The sequence below is a fragment of the Oncorhynchus clarkii genome, chromosome 31 (assembly GCF_045791955.1).
Source record: "Oncorhynchus clarkii lewisi isolate Uvic-CL-2024 chromosome 31, UVic_Ocla_1.0, whole genome shotgun sequence".
Taxonomy (NCBI): Eukaryota; Metazoa; Chordata; class Actinopteri; order Salmoniformes; family Salmonidae; genus Oncorhynchus; species Oncorhynchus clarkii.
In genome coordinates this window covers 34,305,991-34,324,758 of record NC_092177.1, presented here as the reverse complement: position 1 = coordinate 34,324,758, position 18,768 = coordinate 34,305,991, and the positions used below count along the sequence as shown (strand labels likewise).

At 44.1% G+C, this 18,768-nt stretch overlaps 1 protein-coding gene across 3 annotated transcripts in view; it reads left to right on the top strand.

The window, feature by feature from the left end:
- Nucleotides 1–20: 20 nt before the first annotated feature.
- LOC139391176 (AFG2 AAA ATPase homolog A) overlaps nt 21–18,768 on the top strand; it is a 123,422-nt gene continuing 104,674 nt past the window's right edge. For 2 of the 3 annotated variants that reach the window (XM_071138749.1, XM_071138751.1), the window contains exons 1-10: nt 51–287; nt 1,549–1,673; nt 1,869–2,026; nt 2,439–2,497; nt 2,788–3,459; nt 3,604–3,733; nt 3,874–3,930; nt 4,076–4,199; nt 5,162–5,263; nt 6,378–6,531. In XM_071138749.1, the coding sequence (XP_070994850.1) occupies nt 119–287; nt 1,549–1,673; nt 1,869–2,026; nt 2,439–2,497; nt 2,788–3,459; nt 3,604–3,733; nt 3,874–3,930; nt 4,076–4,199; nt 5,162–5,263; nt 6,378–6,531 (1,750 nt within the window). In that variant the 5' untranslated portion in view covers nt 51–118. Of the gene's footprint in view, nt 288–1,548; nt 1,674–1,868; nt 2,027–2,438; nt 2,498–2,787; nt 3,460–3,603; nt 3,734–3,873; nt 3,931–4,075; nt 4,200–5,161; nt 5,264–6,377; nt 6,532–18,768 lie in introns of all 3 variants that reach the window. The other variant, XM_071138750.1, reaches the window with a different exon arrangement.

Below are 18,768 nucleotides of genomic sequence, written 5' to 3'. Positions count from 1 at the left end.
GGTAAAAGAGGAGGAACTGAACTTTAACCAGGAAGTGTATATTAGCGGATTCACCCATGCTTGTGATCAAAGTTATGTTATACATGTAGCTATGCTATTGCAAAATTGAATTAGAGAAATGTCTTCAAAGAAAAACAAAAGTAAAGTTAGGAGAGTCATTGAAGGTGACAACTCAAGCGGACTGAGAGATGGCTCCAGTGACTCAACTAGCTTGCAAAGCTCGGGGCACGAGGGGGGAGGCAGCAAGAATCCCAACTCGTTCACTGTCATTGAATTCATTGAGAAAGGTAGCCAGCTACTGTATCTTGTTAGCTAGTTTTGCTGCACTTATGATACTATCATGATAACATGTCTGAATACAATGGAAATGTCATTTACCATGTAGATTGTTCACCAATGAACAGAGCTCTAGCACTGCGCATGCACTTAACAGTTACCTGATGAATGTATGGTGTAGCTCAGGGCTCGCCAACCCTATTCCTGGAGCGCTAGGTTTTCCCTCCAACCCAAATCTAGCGCCCCAAATTCTAATAATTAGCTGGTTTATAAACAGAATCAGGTTAGTTACAACTGGGATTTAAACGAAAGCCCACAGGAGGGTAGTGCTCCAGGAACAAGGTTAGAGGGCCCTGGTGTAGCTTGATACACAGACCAATCTTTTGGTTAAGTTGCATATGGGTACACAAAGCCCAATAATGGACTAAAGGAGCCTAACGTTACTCCTAACTGTCCAAGGACCATACCTGTTCCGTTTGAAGGCAAATTGGCTCTGAAAGCCAAATACTCAATCTAAACTAAAATCGTTTCTTAACTGTGGTATGTTCTAGAAATATAAATCCCTCTACTTTCATATCAGGTCAAAAATTTAACAAATGGAAAATACACACTTTTATAAGGTAGCACCTTATTTGAGGAGGATGCGCTTGTGGTAATGGCTGGAACAGAGTTAGGGGAATGATATCAAATACTTCACACACACAGTTGCCATGTGTTTGATGCCATTCAATTTGCTCCGTTCCGGCCATTATTATGAGCCCCCCTCAGCAGACTCCTGTGCAGGACACTGTTTTAACCGATTTAAACACAGTTGTAGCCAACAATATTCTTTAGTGACATCAAGTTTGTGTTGTCCGTTTTCCCATTTACACACATGTGTTAGGAGACACAGATAGTTATATAATTAGCATAGGTAGTCAACATTATTTTCTGTAAACACGCACTGTAACTCGGAGATATGGCCGTGTGGGAACACAAATCGTATAACGGTGTGCATCAATTGAATATTTTGTTTAAAAAAAAAGGATTTCTCGCTCATATGAAAGATAAGGAAGGTCCTTATGCTTCCGAAACCATACCGCAGGTGATGTGTGTTAATGTTCAGACTGAGCGTCGGGGTGCTTAACAAAACTCCCCCGTACAAAAAACGCCTTCATCTAATGACTTATGTGTAATGTGGTGGAACTAAGAGTCATGATCACACAGCTTTTGCCATGCGTGTTACCCTCTTATTGTCTTACATGTCACCCCCATGTCAACATTTGTTTACAGCGGATGATAAGCTTTCCAAAAGATGCAGAGCATTCCTTGTCCAGCTGAGCATAAATGCAATGAAGTCTGGTAACATTTGCATTGGAAGACCAGTCCTATTGTCGAGCAATACTGGGCAACAAGAGGTATGTCAACAGTGTGTTCATCAACGTAATAGGTATATTGTATATGTGCATTTACTTATTGACTATGAATTGAACAATGGGGAGACAATATCAGCAGTTGACCCAGAAACAGTCGATCTTGAATAATATTAGACTAACCCAAATGCTGTCGGATAATTTCCAGGCCAAGTTTATATGCAGATTTTTTTTTTCCAGGTGTGTCTGGCCTGGCCGGCAGCGTCTTTCCCTGGCGGTAAAGTTGGCCTACTGAAAAGTACTCAGAACAGCCTGAAAGTGAAGCCTGGGGATGGAGTTACTGTTCATCCCCTGACAGGACCTGTGCTACAGGCAGAAGAGGTGCTTCTCTCCACCAGGTAAAGCAGTAGAGCTAAAGCTACTTGTGAATCCATAAATATGATGAACAATGATGTATTTGTCTGCCATTGCTGTCGTATTCCCCTCGGGTCTTTAGAGGTGTTGGTACATTGGGAGGAAGGACAACTTCACGACAGGAAATATTTGTTTTTGATACTCCTATTAAGTCAAAGATGTCTGAATCCTGCTTACAAAAGGCACATACACCCATGGCAGAACAAAGTAGACCAGTTTCCTTGCTGTCAGGTGATGACGTTTTATACTATAGGTTAATGTCGCCATCTGCTGTTGAGGCACGTGCAACAACAGTTTTATAGTCAATTCAGTGATGAGTCAGAAATTCCTTCACAGTTATGTTAATTGCATGATGAATATTACATTTTGTCTTTTGCTTTTCATTTATCAATGCAGACTAAAGGATGATGCGCTCAATTCGGAGGAATTCAGTAACTTCTTCCTCCGATCTTTGGGTAAGCCAGTTTATTTTTCATGGGGCTGCTGCAGGGTAGCCTATTGGTTAGAGCGTTGGACTAGTAACCGGAAGGTTGCAAGTTCAAACCCCAGAGCTGACAAGGTACAAATCTGCCGTTCTGCCCCTGAACAGGCAGTTAACCCACTGTTCCCAGGCCGTCATTCTTAACTGACTTGCCTAGTTAAATAAAGGTCAAATAAAAAAATATAGGAGGGATATGCAACTTTTCAATGTAAAACTTTGCATTGCATTACCTTAATAGTAAGTGTCCAAATGGTTATATTTTAGATGGAAAGATCCCACTCCCTGGAAACTCCCTATCCCTGACGTACTTTGGGCGAGCGTGCAGTCTGCGGGTGGAGCAGGTGAAAGGGGTGGACGGCCTCTCCCTAGAGAGACCCCCGCCTTCCCCGGGACTGGAGCCTGACCCGGAGGACACCTCTCTGATGAGCTCCGCACTGCGCTTTACCTCCGACCTGGGCTCCACCTCCATGGACCTGTCTCTGCAGCTCAGCTTCCTGACCATGGAGGAGCAGGCCGGGGATCCGGGGGAGCCTGGTCCTGCAGCCAGTACCCCCTGCAGGCCCTTTTGTGTGCCATGTGTCCCCCCAACTCCCCCCTGCAACCCCCAGACTTCCACTGAGCCCAAGGAGGGCAGCCTCAGTCTGGAGATGGAGGATAGGAGTGCCCTCAGCCCAGAGCAGACCAACACAGACAAACACTTGACTACTCCCCCTGGTGGAGCTCTGAGCACTGACACCTTCTACTGCCTCTCCTTTTCCACTAAAGTGAAGTTCAGAGACAGATACAAAGAGGCTCAAGAGGAGCAGATGGAGGATACAGCGGCCCAGAGGTCAAAGGTCACATATAGTATGATTGGGGGCCTCAGCAGCCAGTTGAACGTCATCCGAGAGACCATTGAACTGCCTCTCAAACACCCAGAGCTCTTCTCCAATTACGGTACGCAGATATGTTATTCCTTTCAAGGTGGCACTCTGTACCGAGTTGAATTGGAAAATTCTTAATTAAAAACAATTTGCTGTAGCTCAAATTCATGAAAACTCAACTCTGATTTTATGCATTTTTGTGCTTTTGATGATACAGGAATCACACCTCCTAGGGGAGTTCTCCTTTATGGCCCCCCAGGAACTGGAAAGACTATGATTGGACGAGCCATAGCCAATGAGGTCGGTGCACACATGACTGTAATCAACGGTCCAGAAATCATGAGCAAGTATGGTCACATTATTCCTACCTAATGAAATGTGGTTGGGTACCAAGTATAAGTTCAAGATCATATATTGAGGGTTAGTGATGCTCATACAGCCAAACCAAATTACCTTTGTTTATTTTGTGTTCAACCTGTCTTTACAGGTTTTATGGAGAAACAGAGGCCAGACTGAGACAGATATTCACAGAAGCCTCTCAAAGGTAAATAATGAAAACAAGTGTCCCTTATTTGTGCCCTTTTTCTATGTGTTTTTCTAAATCCTATCATCAATATACATTTCACTACACAAAAAGTAGAGTATTCTAAGAAGTGTTCAACAACTAAGGCTTTGCATTGTTTCCACAGGCAACCTGCAATCATTTTCATCGATGAGTTGGATGCGCTGTGTCCCAAACGAGAGGGAGCTCAGAACGAGGTGGAGAAGCGCGTCGTGGCCTCCCTCCTCACTCTCATGGATGGGATTGGTTCAGTGAGTGCAATTACAGAGTATACACACAATCTCTACAGTGATACTTTTATTTTATAAACACATCGACCTTGGAAGTGCAGACTGACATCCAACACATCCCACTCTCTCCTGGACATCCTTCAGACATTCTCTCTCTGTCTGTATCTCCTGAGTGTCTGCTGAATCTTGAGTGTTCTGTCAGCGAATCAGGCTAATGAGAAAAAGAGAGCTCAGGCCCACGATCAGAGATGGCTCGACAGCCGCCCTCCTCCCCCTTAGAGAACACAGGGAGCCTGGGAAACCCATCACCGCCGGTCTCCATGACGTGCCAAATTAGCATCACGTTATCGCCAAGTACATCTTCATCTCCCCAGCCCAGCTCCATGGTGCAGATGGTGCACTGAAGCAGCTGCTCTCCCTCCTGCTGTCTGTTTTCCAGACCAATGCTAAGGCTTGTTGTATAATCCAACCACCATGGGCCTGCTGCTGTGGAATGTGGAGAAAGCACTTCCTGCACCCACACGGAATTCCTCTCTCACTGTAATTTATTTGTGTTTTGGCCCCCCTGATAGCCCTGTGGTATTGGAGGGAGGTCAGCGGGGAAGGTGGAAATGGAATCATTTTTCCTCTCTCAGCCGGACCACCCTCGGAAAACACAGCAGCGTGTAAACTAGCTAGGGACGTTCATTTTCGCATATAGCACAAGGAACTCTGTTAAAGTGTAAATGTTGCATTGCCAGATAATGCCTGATGTTTTCAGAAGATGTAAACTAGTAAGTTATTAAGCCTTAGATAACATTTACAGTCTGAAAATGTTGTTCATGTTTGATTAACTTTTAGTGCCGGTGTAATCGGTTAGGGCTATGATTAATGATTTATTACACCTACTGTTCCAATCCCTCTCTTACATTCAAACGCCTCGTTTATTGATTATCAATCTATATTATTATTTATTCCCTGACCTGGTTTGTCTCTTCCTCCAGGAGGGCCACTCAGGCCAACTGCTGGTCCTAGGGGCCACCAACCGGCCCCACGCCCTGGACCCCGCCCTCCGTCGGCCCGGACGCTTCGACAAGGAACTGGAGGTGGGTAATTCAGCTAAGCCAGAGTGAAGAGGTTATGAAGGGGTCAAAGTTCTCAGTCACTGCGACAGATTTATGTCATATGGATTCTGGTGAGGTTGTTTTTGAGGTCATTGTAGAATCACTACGAGAGCGTAATATTCCTCTCGAGGCGCATTCAAGTTGGGAGAGCCAAGCATGTATTCTGACAAGCAGTCAATGCACAACAATTCTTAATGCAATCGCGGGGGAAACACTTTTAAACAGTTTTGGCAAATGTATTTTGAAAGAAGTTTTGGCCTCTGATAAAAAAGAGGGGGATCCCAGTTTTCCATTGATACCATGTTTATTTCTCTACTCCTTCAATTGCACACGTGGCATCGTTTTACAAATGCAGTTTTGTGCAGCTGCACAACAGAGCTCTTAAAGGGGCAATGACTTACTTTGCAATAGAAACAAAAAAAAGTATATATTATTTTAGTAAATAATAACAATCAGGATGTTGTGTCCAATGGGGTAAATGCAGATGGAAAAACCCCATGCTTCAGCCCATGTATTTATATCTACAGTTAGGCTACAGGTGATAATGCTTATTGCTAAATAGCACATCTGATAATATAGACCATGCATAGGCTAGGCTATATGCATGGTCCAATATGTTATTGTGTCCATTTCTGGAGGTGGAAGTTATATTTTAGATGGTATCAGCATGATTTTATTTTCATACATTTTGGAGTAGAATTTTTCAGTCACCAGAACTGAACTTCTTTCTCCATCCTTCTACGTAAAAATATTCCCGGGGAGGACCCTGCACCCCTAAGCACGGGGACTGGAATTGGTCAAACTCGCAGTTTAATACATGTACAAAATGATCCTCTTTCCGTAAAAGCTTGATGGTCATGACTTTCTTACATGAAATGGGAGGTTAACTTGGCCTCTGAAAGCAGAATCCGCTTCATCAGTAGTCTGACACCATTGAAGCATCTGTTGACAGAGAAACCCAACCTCCATTTTTGTTACTACGCAAGCTGGCTGTTAGTCGTCGTAATTGCTCTTGCTTAACAACACTTCCTTGTATTTCAATCAGGATTAGCTAGCCGATGCACTATAAACTCGCTAAACTAATGTACGGTTACAGGTGGGCGTACCAAGCGCGGCGGAGCGTGCGGACATCCTACGGAAGCTGCTGACCTCTGTGCCCTGTAGGCTGACCCCCGACGAGGTAACCCAGCTAGCGGACGGCGCTCATGGATATGTCGGGGCAGACCTGGCCGCCGTCTGCAAGGAGGCAGGCAAGTAACGCTAGGCTAACCGCAAGCAAAGGCTGTTTCTGTATGCTTGGCCCAAACCAGGAGCAACGGCCTAGCCCATTATAGCCAATGGGAGGCCTAAGAATTGAGGTGAGGGATTGGTATATGATACCGTTTATTCGTTATACTAATGTCCACCAATGTAGCTATCACCATTTAGCTGGTTACGCTATGAAAAGGCCATTTTTCTCACCACCGTATTGTAGCTTCTCATTATCTGAAACTGAGTGGCTCACCACACCAACCCTCTGAGACTCTCCTGACCTAAGGATGTGGGCTTTTACTTTGGCTTGTGGATCCCATTGAGAAAACTCTTTTTAAAGTAAAAAACAAACTTGTTGTAAAATTCCTCATAGCCCACATAGCCTTAACCCTGCAACCCAATCCCCCTAGCCGGTAAACAGTGTCAGGATAACAGGATGTTGGGGTGATTCTGTGGCCGTCGGTTAAGAGGCCCTGTTGTGTGTGTGTGTGTGGTGTGTGTGTGTGTGGTGTGTGTGTGACCCTCAGAGCCTCTTGGGTGGTCTCGGGGACGTGGCGTATTGCATTTCCAGTTGAGGAGGGCTACTACTTCGGCTCACGGAAGCGCTCTGGTGAAGAGAGTGATTTACTGTCCGCAGAGGCCAGACGTGACTGGCAGTGTTTTCAGAGAAATCCCCTGGAGGGAAGATTCCCCCCCTCTCTCTCCGATGCTGAAACCCAAAGCACTAGACAAACACAGAACCTCACATGTGCACCACAGGAAAAACTAACTGTCTCCAGAGAAGATTGGATCTCTCTATCCGACCGTATCAAGGCTATCAATGCTATGGATCCATACATAATGGTAGTTCAGATACAGTATCGGTCACATAAACCCATTTCAACCCATTCCACATTTTTCTCCACTGTCCACTCTGTGTGTGTGTTTTTATGTTTGAGTTAAGGGACAGTCAACTCTAATAGACCCTGTCCAGCACCACAAGGTTGATGTGTGTTTTTTCCTCTGTTGCCGTCTGCGACAACAACATACGGTCATGAAAACTTCTCAAGGAACCCCAGTTGTTTCCCCCAATTCCCAGTCCTCTTCAGGTAACAATGACCTGCGAGGGGGAACGTGGCTCACTGCATCGTCTCTTCCTGTAAATAGAAGGGCAGTGAGGGTGTCATGCACACGAACGGACCGACCCCACGACCAGCTGCCCCCGCCCCCACCCCCCGCTTTTCCCTTCTCACCCCAGGACAGGGTCAGGGGCTTCTGACATCCTTCCCCCAGTCCCCAGCAGTACAATGGTGCCCTGCTTGCTGTAGGCTAGACCAGACCCGGCTGCAGAAGGCTATTTGTAGCTTCTCCTGGTCTCTCTCTCTCTCTCTCTCTCTGTCTCTCTCTCTCTCCCTCTTTTTCCTTTTTTAAAATTCTTTCTTTTTCTCACCTGAGACGGACACTCTGTAGACAAAGGGAAAGATGACAAGGCCAAGACGGACGTCTGCACATTTGTGTGCTTCTGTGTTAGGTTAGCAAGAAAAGCAGATGTGAATAGGGAAGTGAGTTATTTTTGTGTGCATCGAGTTTAATATGTTTTTGTCTAATTTAACGCGGCAATCAGCAGTTGCTACATCAATTCTGATATGTCCCATTGTGTCTTGAAGGATATAATGTATAAATGCCTCATGACCTTAGGTCAACTGTCGTACCCCATCGGAACCCAAAATATAAGCTTGTTCTACTCCAATGTTTCTAAACAAATTAAATGTAAACAAACACCGTAAAGCCTTAACATGGTTAAAATGATACTTTTTTGATATCATGGAAGATCAGTCCTTGCAGTCAAGTGTGATCAAACCCACATCCTTTAAGTGGGGTGGCGAAAAAAAGTCAGTATCAACCACATACTTTCATGAATATACAAACAACGTTTCCATCCTGCAAGGATCTTCGCCAGGTCATTTCACCGGGAGTGTACCACACCCATATTTATAGACATAAGACAAACGCCAATTAGAGCAGTCTATACATTATTCTCTTTGCAATGCAAGTCTATCGATGTCCCCCCTTCGCCTCAGGTCTTTGATATACTCGATACCCATGTACTTTAATGAGGCAACATTGTGTCTGGCAGTCATAAAGTACATAGCGACTGGACTTTTGGGGTCTTGGTATCTGATTCTACTCCTATGTTCGGATATGTGTTTCTTGAGTGCCCGGCGTGTCTTGACCACATAGGCCAGGCCACAAGTGTATTTCAATAGGTAGACTACATTCTTTGTAGCGCATGCTATGATATCTTTAATTTTAAAAGGTTTTCCTGTCATAGGATGGTCGAATGTGTGGCATTTGCTCGTGAAATTCCACTGTGTGCACCTGTAATTGCCCTTTGGACATGGTTAAGGAAGGTGTCCCATGGCGGTGGGGGACAATTCCCATGCATACTAAATGTTTACCTATATTGCATGCTCTATGAATATGACCATAGTGCATGATTTATGGCCTTTATGGGGAGGGCAGGATTCTTATGACGTGAGCAGTTAGGTTTGAGTTACATTTCCATAACGACAAGGGCTGTAGCTTTCAAATGATATGTCACTTTTTATTTTCTGACAAAATATTTTTCTGGGGGTACCCTTAGCTTAGAGTTTAACAGGTTTTAAAAATGCGTAAAGGGAGAAATCAATGATGGTGAAGAGTTAATTGTGTACAGTCATTTAAAAGGGTGTTTTTTTTTTCACACTATATAAGGTCAATTTAACACTCAACATGATGATAATGCCCTTTTTGTGAAAAGGCTTTTTTTTATTTATTTTTTTAATTGCTTGGAATTTCAGCCTGTTCAGGTGGGGTGGATTTTTGGCCCACATCATGACATCACAATGTGATCTGATTATAATAGATCAATGGCTGTTCATCTAGGTAAGGGGGTGAGGTCTTGACCATCCTGTCATCCAATCAGGGCTGTGTATTTAAATACCTGAAAATGTATTTCCTCACGCCCACTTGATCAGACTGAGCATTTCAAGGGCCAAAGGAAGCGTGATTACAAATATACTTTGGAGTTATTTTTGTATTAATGAAATAAACACACAGTGATTTATTATAGATGTTTTAAGAATTAAATTACAAAGGTAGCCTGTTGTAGACCTATTGATTTTAATGTAAGTTTCTACAAATATTACTCTGTTGTCCCCATCTGTGATCAACCCTAGGTGTTTTTCACTGTTTTGAATGGAGTCCTGTCGGCCTGTCCCGGCATGCTTTCTCTCCCAGGGTTTTTAGGCGTCTTTATGTTGTCGTTATGATGGTGAACTGATCCTAGTGGTGGCAGATGAATCATTTCCTGAGTCTAAACAGTGTAAATTGCTGTGTGCCACATCCGGACCAACTATTTACAAAGCCTTCTAAAACAGGGGAAGCCCTTTGGAAAATGAAGGAGAATAGAAGCCTGTACTGTTCTTAAAATGTTGGTTTTTAAGATATATTTTTTTGCCTTGTATGCATTTTTTTTTTTTCCAAAAAGTAGTTACATTGTGTGTTAAGCTTCATGTATGACTAGCTAGCTTGGTTGATGCCTCAATTTAATCCATTTTGGAATAAGGCTGTAACATAACAAAATGTGGAAAAAGGGAAGGGGTCTGAATACTTTCCGAATCCACTGTAGATTTGATGTGCTATGAGTATTATTTTTGTAACTGTAGACCTTTTAGTTCTAAACTTTGGAATTCATTCTTTGGAGATAGTTAATTTGAACCTTGCTGACCAAAGAGAGATGGCGTACAACAGACAAGGACACCCTGGTTTTATACCACTTTGTAGTATTTCGTTTTTTTCATTGTTATTTCTTACATTATTTGCTCAGAACGTTTCTTGTATTATTATCTACAGACGTAAGTAACTTTTGGATATTAGATTGGCGGTCACTCACCAGAAATTCAAGCAGAAATTAGGCTTCCCTAACCTGGATCCTTTGTTTGAACTTCCGAGGCAGCTCTATTCATCCCGGGGGCTGCACCGAAACGCAAATGCTGGATAAGATGTAGGAGTAGGGCCCTAGTTAAACTTGGGCGGTGTTCATACCATCCATCGCTTCAGAGTATAGTATTTGCTAACCCTCAGTCCCTGGACAATAAAGTAGACGAGCTCAGGGCGAGGATCTCCTTCCAGAGAGACATCGGGGACTGTAACATAGTATTACAGAATCATAGCTTTCTCTGGATATATTGTCCCTGTCCATTCACCCAGCGGGGCTCTCCATCCATCACACGGACAGGAAAAAAGAACTCTATGGAAATAAGAAAGGCGGCAGGGTTTGTTTCATGGTTAACAACTCATGGTGTGATTGTGGTTACATTTAGGAATTCAAGTCTTTTTGTTCTCCCGATCTGGATTACCTCACTATCAAATGCCGACCGTATTACCTCCCGGAAATCTGAGGGAAAAGCTACCGAAATTCTAGCAACACATCTCCTGTGCTACACGCGCAACACAGACCCTGGTTCATTGCTACTCTCCTTTCCGGGATGGCTACAAGGCCATCCCCTGCCTCCATTCTGCTCCTCCCCCCTATAGGCAAAATCTTAAACAGGACGCTCCCGTGGCAAGGACTGTTCAATGTTGGTCTGACCAATCGGAATCTATGCTTCAAGGTTGTTTTGATTAAGCGGACTGGGAACTGTTCCGGGTCGCCTCTCAGAATAGTATCGATGTATACACTGACTCGTTGACTGGGTTCATCAGGAAGTGCATAGTGGATGTTGTTCCCACTGTGACGATTAGAACTTATCCAAACCAAAAGACGTGGATAGATGGCAGCATTCGCGCTAAACAGAAAGCACGAACCACCACATTTAACCATGGCAAGGTGACTGGGACCATGGAGGTTTACAAACATACCAGCTACGACCTCCATAAGGCAATCAGAGGTCAAACGACAATACAGGAACAAAGTGGAGTAGCAATTCAACGGCTCAGACACAAGATGTATGTGGCAGAGACTCCAGATAATCACAAATTACAAAGGGAAAGCCAGCCACGTCGCGGTCACCGACGCCTCACTCCTGGAGCATCTAAACACCTTCACCCGCTTCGAGTAAAACAACATCGAGCCACCGACTGTCATGAGGACTGTGGGCTCTCGTTCTCCATGGCTGACATGAGTAAGTCATTTAAGTGTGTTAACCCTTGCAAGGCTGCCCGGCCCAGATGGCATCCCAAGCCGCATCATCAGAGCATATGCAGACCAGCTGGCTGGAGTGTTTACTGACATAATCAATCTTTCCATATCCCTGTCTGTCCCCACTTGCTTCAAGATGTCCGCCATTGTTCCTTTACCCAGGAAAGTGAAGTTAACTAATGAAATGACTAGCGCCCCGTAGCACTCACTTTTGTCATCATAAAGTGCTTTGAGAGGCTAGTTATTGATCATATCACCTCCATCTTGCCCGACACCTTAGACCCACTACAATTCACATATCACCCCAACAGATCCACGGATGACGCAATGGCCATTATACTGCACACTGCCTTATCCCACCTGGACAAGAGAAATACCGATGTAAGAATGCTGTTCATCGACTACAGCTCAGTTTTCAACACAGTAGTGCCCTCCAAGCTCATCACTAAGCTCATGGGCCCTGGGTCTGAACGCCTTCATGTGCAACTGGGTACTTACTGGACTTGCTGAGGAGACGACATCAAGTGGTGACGGTAGGCAACAACACCTCCGCCCCTATGATCCTCAACACAGGGCCACCTAGTGGTTAGAGCATTGGGCCAGTAACCGAAACGTTGCTGCATCGAATCCCCGGGCTGACAAGGTAAAAATCTGTCATTCTGCCCCTGAGCAAGGCAGTTAACCCACTGTTCCCCGGGTGCCAAAGATGTGGATGTTGATTAAGGCAGCTCCCCACACCTCTCCGATTCAGAGGGGTTGGGTTAAATGCGGAAGACACATTTCAGTTAAGTCTCCCCCTTTCCCTTTCCCACAGGGGTGCGGGCTCAGTCCCATCCTGTACTCCCTGTTCACCAATGACTGCATGTCCATGCATATCTCCAACTCAATCATCAAGTTTGCTGATGACACAATAGGGGTAGGCCAACTGCCTACAGGGAGGAGGTGAGAGCCCTAGCGGAGTGAAAATAACCTCTCCCTCAATGTCAACGAAACGACAAAGCTGATTGTGGATTACAGGAGAGCAGAGAGAGCCCCCCCCCCCCCCCCCCCAAAAAAAAAAAGTTTAAAGTTCCCCAAGGACCCTGTGAAGATGCTGGAGGAAGCAGGTACAAAGGTATCTATATCCACAGTAAAACTAGTCCTATATCGACATATCCTGAAAGGCCGCTCAGCAAGGACGAAGCCACTGCTCCAAAACCACCATAAAAAAAGCCAGACTATGGTTTGCAACTGCACATGGGGACAAAGATGGTACTTTTTGGAGAAATGTCCTCTGGTCTGATGAAACAAAAATACAACTGTTTGGCCATAATGACCATCGTTATGTTTGGAGGAAAAAGGGGGGGCTTGCAAGCTGAAGAACACCATCCCAACCGTGAAGCACGGGGGTGGCAGCATCATGTTGTGGGGCTGCTTTGTTGCAGGAGGGACTGGTGCACTTCACAAAATAGATGGCAACATGAGGAAGGAACATTATGTGGATATATTGAAGCAACATCTCAAGACATCAGTCAGGAAGATAAAGCTTGGTCGCAAATGGGTCTTCCAAATGGACAATGACCCCAAGCATATTTCAAGTTGTGGCAAAATGGCAAGGACAACAAAGTCAAGGTATTGGAGTGTGCTTTACAAAGCCCTGACCTCAATCCTTTAGAAAATGTGTGGGCAGAACGGAAAAAGTGTGTGCGAGCAAGGAGGCCTACAAACCTGACTCAGTTACACCAGCTTTGTCAGGAGGAATGGGCCAAAATTCACCCAACTTATTGTGGGAAGCTTCTGGAAGGCTACCCAAAACGTTTGACCCAACCAAGTTAAACAATTTTAAAGGCAATGCTACGGAATACTAATCGAGTGTATGTTAACTTCTGACCCACTGGGAATGTGATGAAAGAAATAAAAGCTGAAATAAACCATTCCCTCTACTATTATTCTGATATTTCACATTCTTAAAATAAAATGATTAAACTGACCTAAAACGGAATATTTACTAGGATTAAATGTCAGAAATTGTGAAAAACTGAGTTGAAATGTATTTGGCTACGGTGTATGGAAACTTCCAACTTCAACTGTTCATACATACATACAGTACCATTCAAATGTTTGGACACACCTACTCATTCAAGGATTTTTATTTTATTTTTACAATTGTCAACATTGTAGAATATTAGTGAAGACATCAAAACAATGATATAACAAATATAGAATAATGTAGTAACCAAAAAGGTGTTAAACACATTTTAGATTCCTCATAGTAGCCACCCTTTGCCTTGACAGCTTTGCACACTCTTGGCATTCTCTCAACCAGCTTCACCTGGAATGCTTTTCCAACCGTCTTGAAGGAGTTCCCACATGCTGAGCTCTTGTTGGCTGCTTTTCCTTCATTCTGCGGTCCAACTCATCCCAAACCATCTCAATTGGGTTGAAGTCGGGTGATTGTGGAGGCCAGGTCATCTGATGCAGCACTCCATCACTCTCCTTCTTGGTCAAATGCCCTTACACAGCCTGGAGCTGTGTTTTGGGTCATTGTCCTGTTAAAAAACAAATGATAATCACACTAATCTCAAACCAGATGGGATGGCGTATCGCTGCAGAATGCTGTGGGAACCATGCTGGTTAAGTGTGCCTTGAATTCTAAATAAATCACAGACAGCGTCAGCAGCAAAGCACCTCCACACTATCACACCTCCTCCTCCATGCTTCACGGTGGGAACCACACATGTGGAGATCATCTGTTCACCTACTCTGCGTCTCACAAAGACACGATGGTTCGAACCAAAAATCTCAAATTTGGACTCATCATACCAAAGGACAGATTTCCACCGGTCTAATGTTCATTGCTCGTGTTTCTTCACCCAAGCAAATCTCTTCTTCTTATGGGTGTCCTTTAGTAGTGGTTTCTTTGCAGCAATTTGACCATGAAGGCCTGATTCACGGAGTCTCCTCTGAACAGTTGATGTTGAGATATGTCCGTTACTTGTTCTGGGAAGCATTTATTTGGGCTGCATTTGGAGGTGCAGTTTACTCTAATGAACTTTTCCTCTGCAGCAGAGGTAACTCTGGGGCTTCCTTTCCTGTGTCGGTCCTCATGAGAGCCAGTTTCAGCATAGCGCTTGATCAGTTTTGCAACTGCACTCAAAGTTCTTAAAATGTTCTGGATTCACTGACCTTCATGTCTTTAAAGTAGTGATGGACTGTCGTTTCTCTTTGCTTATTTGAGCTGTTCTTGCCATAATATGGTCTTTTACCAAATAGGGCTGGAAATCTGGAACCATCCCTACCGTGAATCATGGTGGTGGCAGCATCATGCTGTGCGGATATTTTTCAGCAGCAGGGACTGGGAGACTAGTCAGGATCGAGGCAAAGATGAACGGAGCAAAGTACAGAGTGATCCTTGATGAAAACCTGCTCCAGAGTGCTCAGGACCTCGGACTGGGGCGAAGGTTTACCTTCCAACAGGACAATGACCCTAAGCACACAGACAGGGCAGGAGTGGCTTCGGACAAGTCTGTGAATGTCCTTGAGTGGCCCAGCCAGAGCCCGGACTCCGATCGAACATCTCTGGAGAGACCTGAAAATGGCTGTGCAGCAACACTCCCCATCCAACCTGACAGAGCTTGAGAGGATCTGCATTGAAGATTGGGAGAAACTCCCTATATACAGGTTTGCCAAGCTTATAATGTCATACTTAAGAAGACTCGATGCTGTTATCGCTGCCAAAGGTGCTTCAGCAAGTACTGAGTAAAGGGTCTGAATACTTATGTAAATGTGATATTTCAGTTAAAAAATATCTAAATTAGCAAAACAATTCTAAAACCTGTTTTTGCTTTGTCATTGTGGGGTAACCTGTTTTTGCTTTGTCATTGTGGGGGAATTTGTGTAGATTGATGAGGAGAAAAAAAACATTTGAATCAATTTTAGAATAAGGCTGTAACATAACAAAATATGGAAAAAGTCAAAGAGTCTGAATACTTTCCGCAGGCACTGTATGTGTATGTATGTATTTATTTACAGTGCCTTGCGAAAGTATTCGGCCCCCTTGAACTTTGCGACCTTTTGCCACATTTCAGGCTTCAAACATAAAGATATAAAATGTATTTTTTTGTGAAGAATCAACAACAAGTGGGACACAATCATGAAGTGGAACGACATTTATTGGATATTTCAAACTTTTTTAACAAATCAAAAACTGAAAAATTGGGCGTGCAAAATTATTCAGCCCCCTTAAGTTAATACTTTGTAGCGCCACCTTTTGCTGCGATTACAGCTGTAAGTCCCTTGGGGTATGTCTCTATCAGTTTTGCACATCGAGAGACTGAATTTTTTTCCCATTCCTCCTTGCAAAACAGCTCGAGCTCAGTGAGGTTGGATGGAGAGCATTTGTGAACAGCAGTTTTCAGTTCTTTCCACAGATTCTCGATTGGATTCAGGTCTGGACTTTGACTTGGCCATTCTAACACCTGGATATGTTTATTTTTGAACCATTCCATTGTAGATTTTGCTTTATGTTTTGGATCATTGTCTTGTTGGAAGACAAATCTCCGTCCCAGTCTCAGGTCTTTTGCAGACTCCATCAGGTTTTCTTCCAGAATGGTCCTGTATTTGGCTCCATCCATCTTCCCATCAATTTTAACCATCTTCCCTGTCCCTGCTGAAGAAAAGCAGGCCCAAACCATGATGCTGCCACCACCATGTTTGACAGTGGGGATGGTGTGTTCAGCTGTGTTGCTTTTACGCCAAACATAACGTTTTGCATTGTTGCCAAAAAGTTCAATTTTGGTTTCATCTGACCAGAGCACCTTCTTCCACATGTTTGGTGTGTCTCCCAGGTAGCTTGTGGCAAACTTTAAACAACACTTTTTATGGATATCTTTAAGAAATGGCTTTCTTCTTGCCACTCTTCCATAAAGGCCAGATTTGTGCAATATACGACTGATTGTTGTCCTATGGACAGAGTCTCCCACCTCAGCTGTAGATCTCTGCAGTTCATCCAGAGTGATCATGGGCCTCTTGGCTGCATCTCTGATCAGTCTTCTCCTTGTATGAGCTGAAAGTTTAGAGGGACGGCCAGGTCTTGGTAGATTTGCAGTGGTCTGATACTCCTTCCATTTCAATATTATCGCTTGCACAGTGCTCCTTGGGATGTTTAAAGCTTGGGAAATCCTTTTGTATCCAAATCCGGCTTTAAACTTCTTCACAACAGTATCTCGGACCTGCCTGGTGTGTTCCTTGTTCTTCATGATGCTCTCTGCGCTTTTAACGGACCTCTGAGACTATCACAGTGCAGGTGCATTTATACGGAGACTTGATTACACACAGGTGGATTGTATTTATCATCATTAGTCATTTAGGTCAACATTGGATCATTCAGAGATCCTCACTGAACTTCTGGAGAGAGTTTGCTGCACTGAAAGTAAAGGGGCTGAATAATTTTGCACGCCCGATTTTTCAGTTTTTGATTTGTTAAAAAAGTTTGAAATATCCAATAAATGTCGTTCCACTTCATGGTTGTGTCCCACTTGTTGTTGATTCTTCACAAAAAAATACATTTTATATCTTTATGTTTGAAGCCTGAAATGTGGCAAAAGGTCGCAAAGTTCAAGGGGGCCGAATACTTTCGCAAGGCACTGTATATATTCTGGTTTCTGACTTTGCTCGTTAAAGTTAAGAACAAATTCTTATTTACAGTGACGGCCTACACTGGCCAAACCCGGACGATGCTGGGCAAATTTTGCGTTGCCCTATGGGACTCCCAATCACAGCCGGTTGTGATACAGCCTGGAATCAAACCAGGGTGTCTGTAGTGATGTCTCTAGCACTGAGATGCAGTGCCTTAGACCACTACACCACTCGGGAGCCCAAACCTTAAACTTTGATTTGATTTAGTTTTTGGAATGCCGATTTATTTTATTGCACAAGTATGAGTGGAAAAAAATGTCAGGGAAAAATGAGGCGAGTATTGTTTGACATAAATCTTGCTGCAGAGACATGAATGAGATCAACAGTGGTAAATGCTTGATGTGTGTTTACAGAGGAAGCCTTCCATATAAAGCACTTTTCCCGACTCCACAGTCCTTTTAAAGGCACTTTTGGAATTTTAGGACAGGCTACATAAATATTGCCAGATCAGTATGTGACGTTTATTTGCCGGCTCTGTTTATAAAATCCGGAAATGTTCGCCTTGTACTATTTATCCTCGGTCCTTACCTTTATTAATGGCAGCTTGCGCGCTCCTTCCCTCCCTTTCCCAGTGTGTGTGTTTAAGAGCACATATTATTGCAGTCTTTCAGTGCTGGAACAGATGTTGGGTATTGTAAATACAGGTGCAAAGAGCGTTCCGGAAGCCCCTCAGAGTAATGAAAACGTTCCTTTTTTTTTGTATGGTGTATAGCCAAAAGTATTTCACAATTCATTTGAGGACAACGTCGCTCTAGACCTACACAGCTCTGCTGACAAGTGCCCCGGGACGGGACGGGACGGGGTGGTGAAGGTGTTACGGAGGGGTTTTTCTTGTCTAAATAAGTTTTGAACATGTTGTAGGAGTGCAGATGGACACCCACAGATGGAGTTCCATAAATGACCTACCCACGGTTGTTGTTGACATATCAAGACAATAGAGCTGTATAAGAAGCCCATGAATTTGGCAAGGGGAACTTTTACTTTACCGCGACTAGAGTTACCTCAGTGTCCTCTGCCTGTCTTTGTAGCAAAGTTGTAAACTGCCCAAATTAATCCAAGCTAGTCGTTTTTGAAGGTAGTTATAGTAGGACGCACCGGTGTCTTAGATATGTTGGTCTGTGGACTTGGCTCACATTCCCTTACAGATCCGGGCTGGTGGAGGTGGCCCCGGAAGAAGAGCCTCGAGTCGGGGAGGGCCTGTTTTGGTGCCAGATAATTGGGAACATCCCTTCTTCTTACCAGCCCACAGTCCCCTGCCTTCACCTTGTCTCTTCCTCCCCAAGCCAGGGGCACCCCATTCTCAATTTCCCGCAGATTGCTGGTAAATGTGAAACATTCGGGAAAGAACAAGTGAGAAAAAAAGAGAATCCACATAAGGTTCAGATTAAACTTTGTTGTG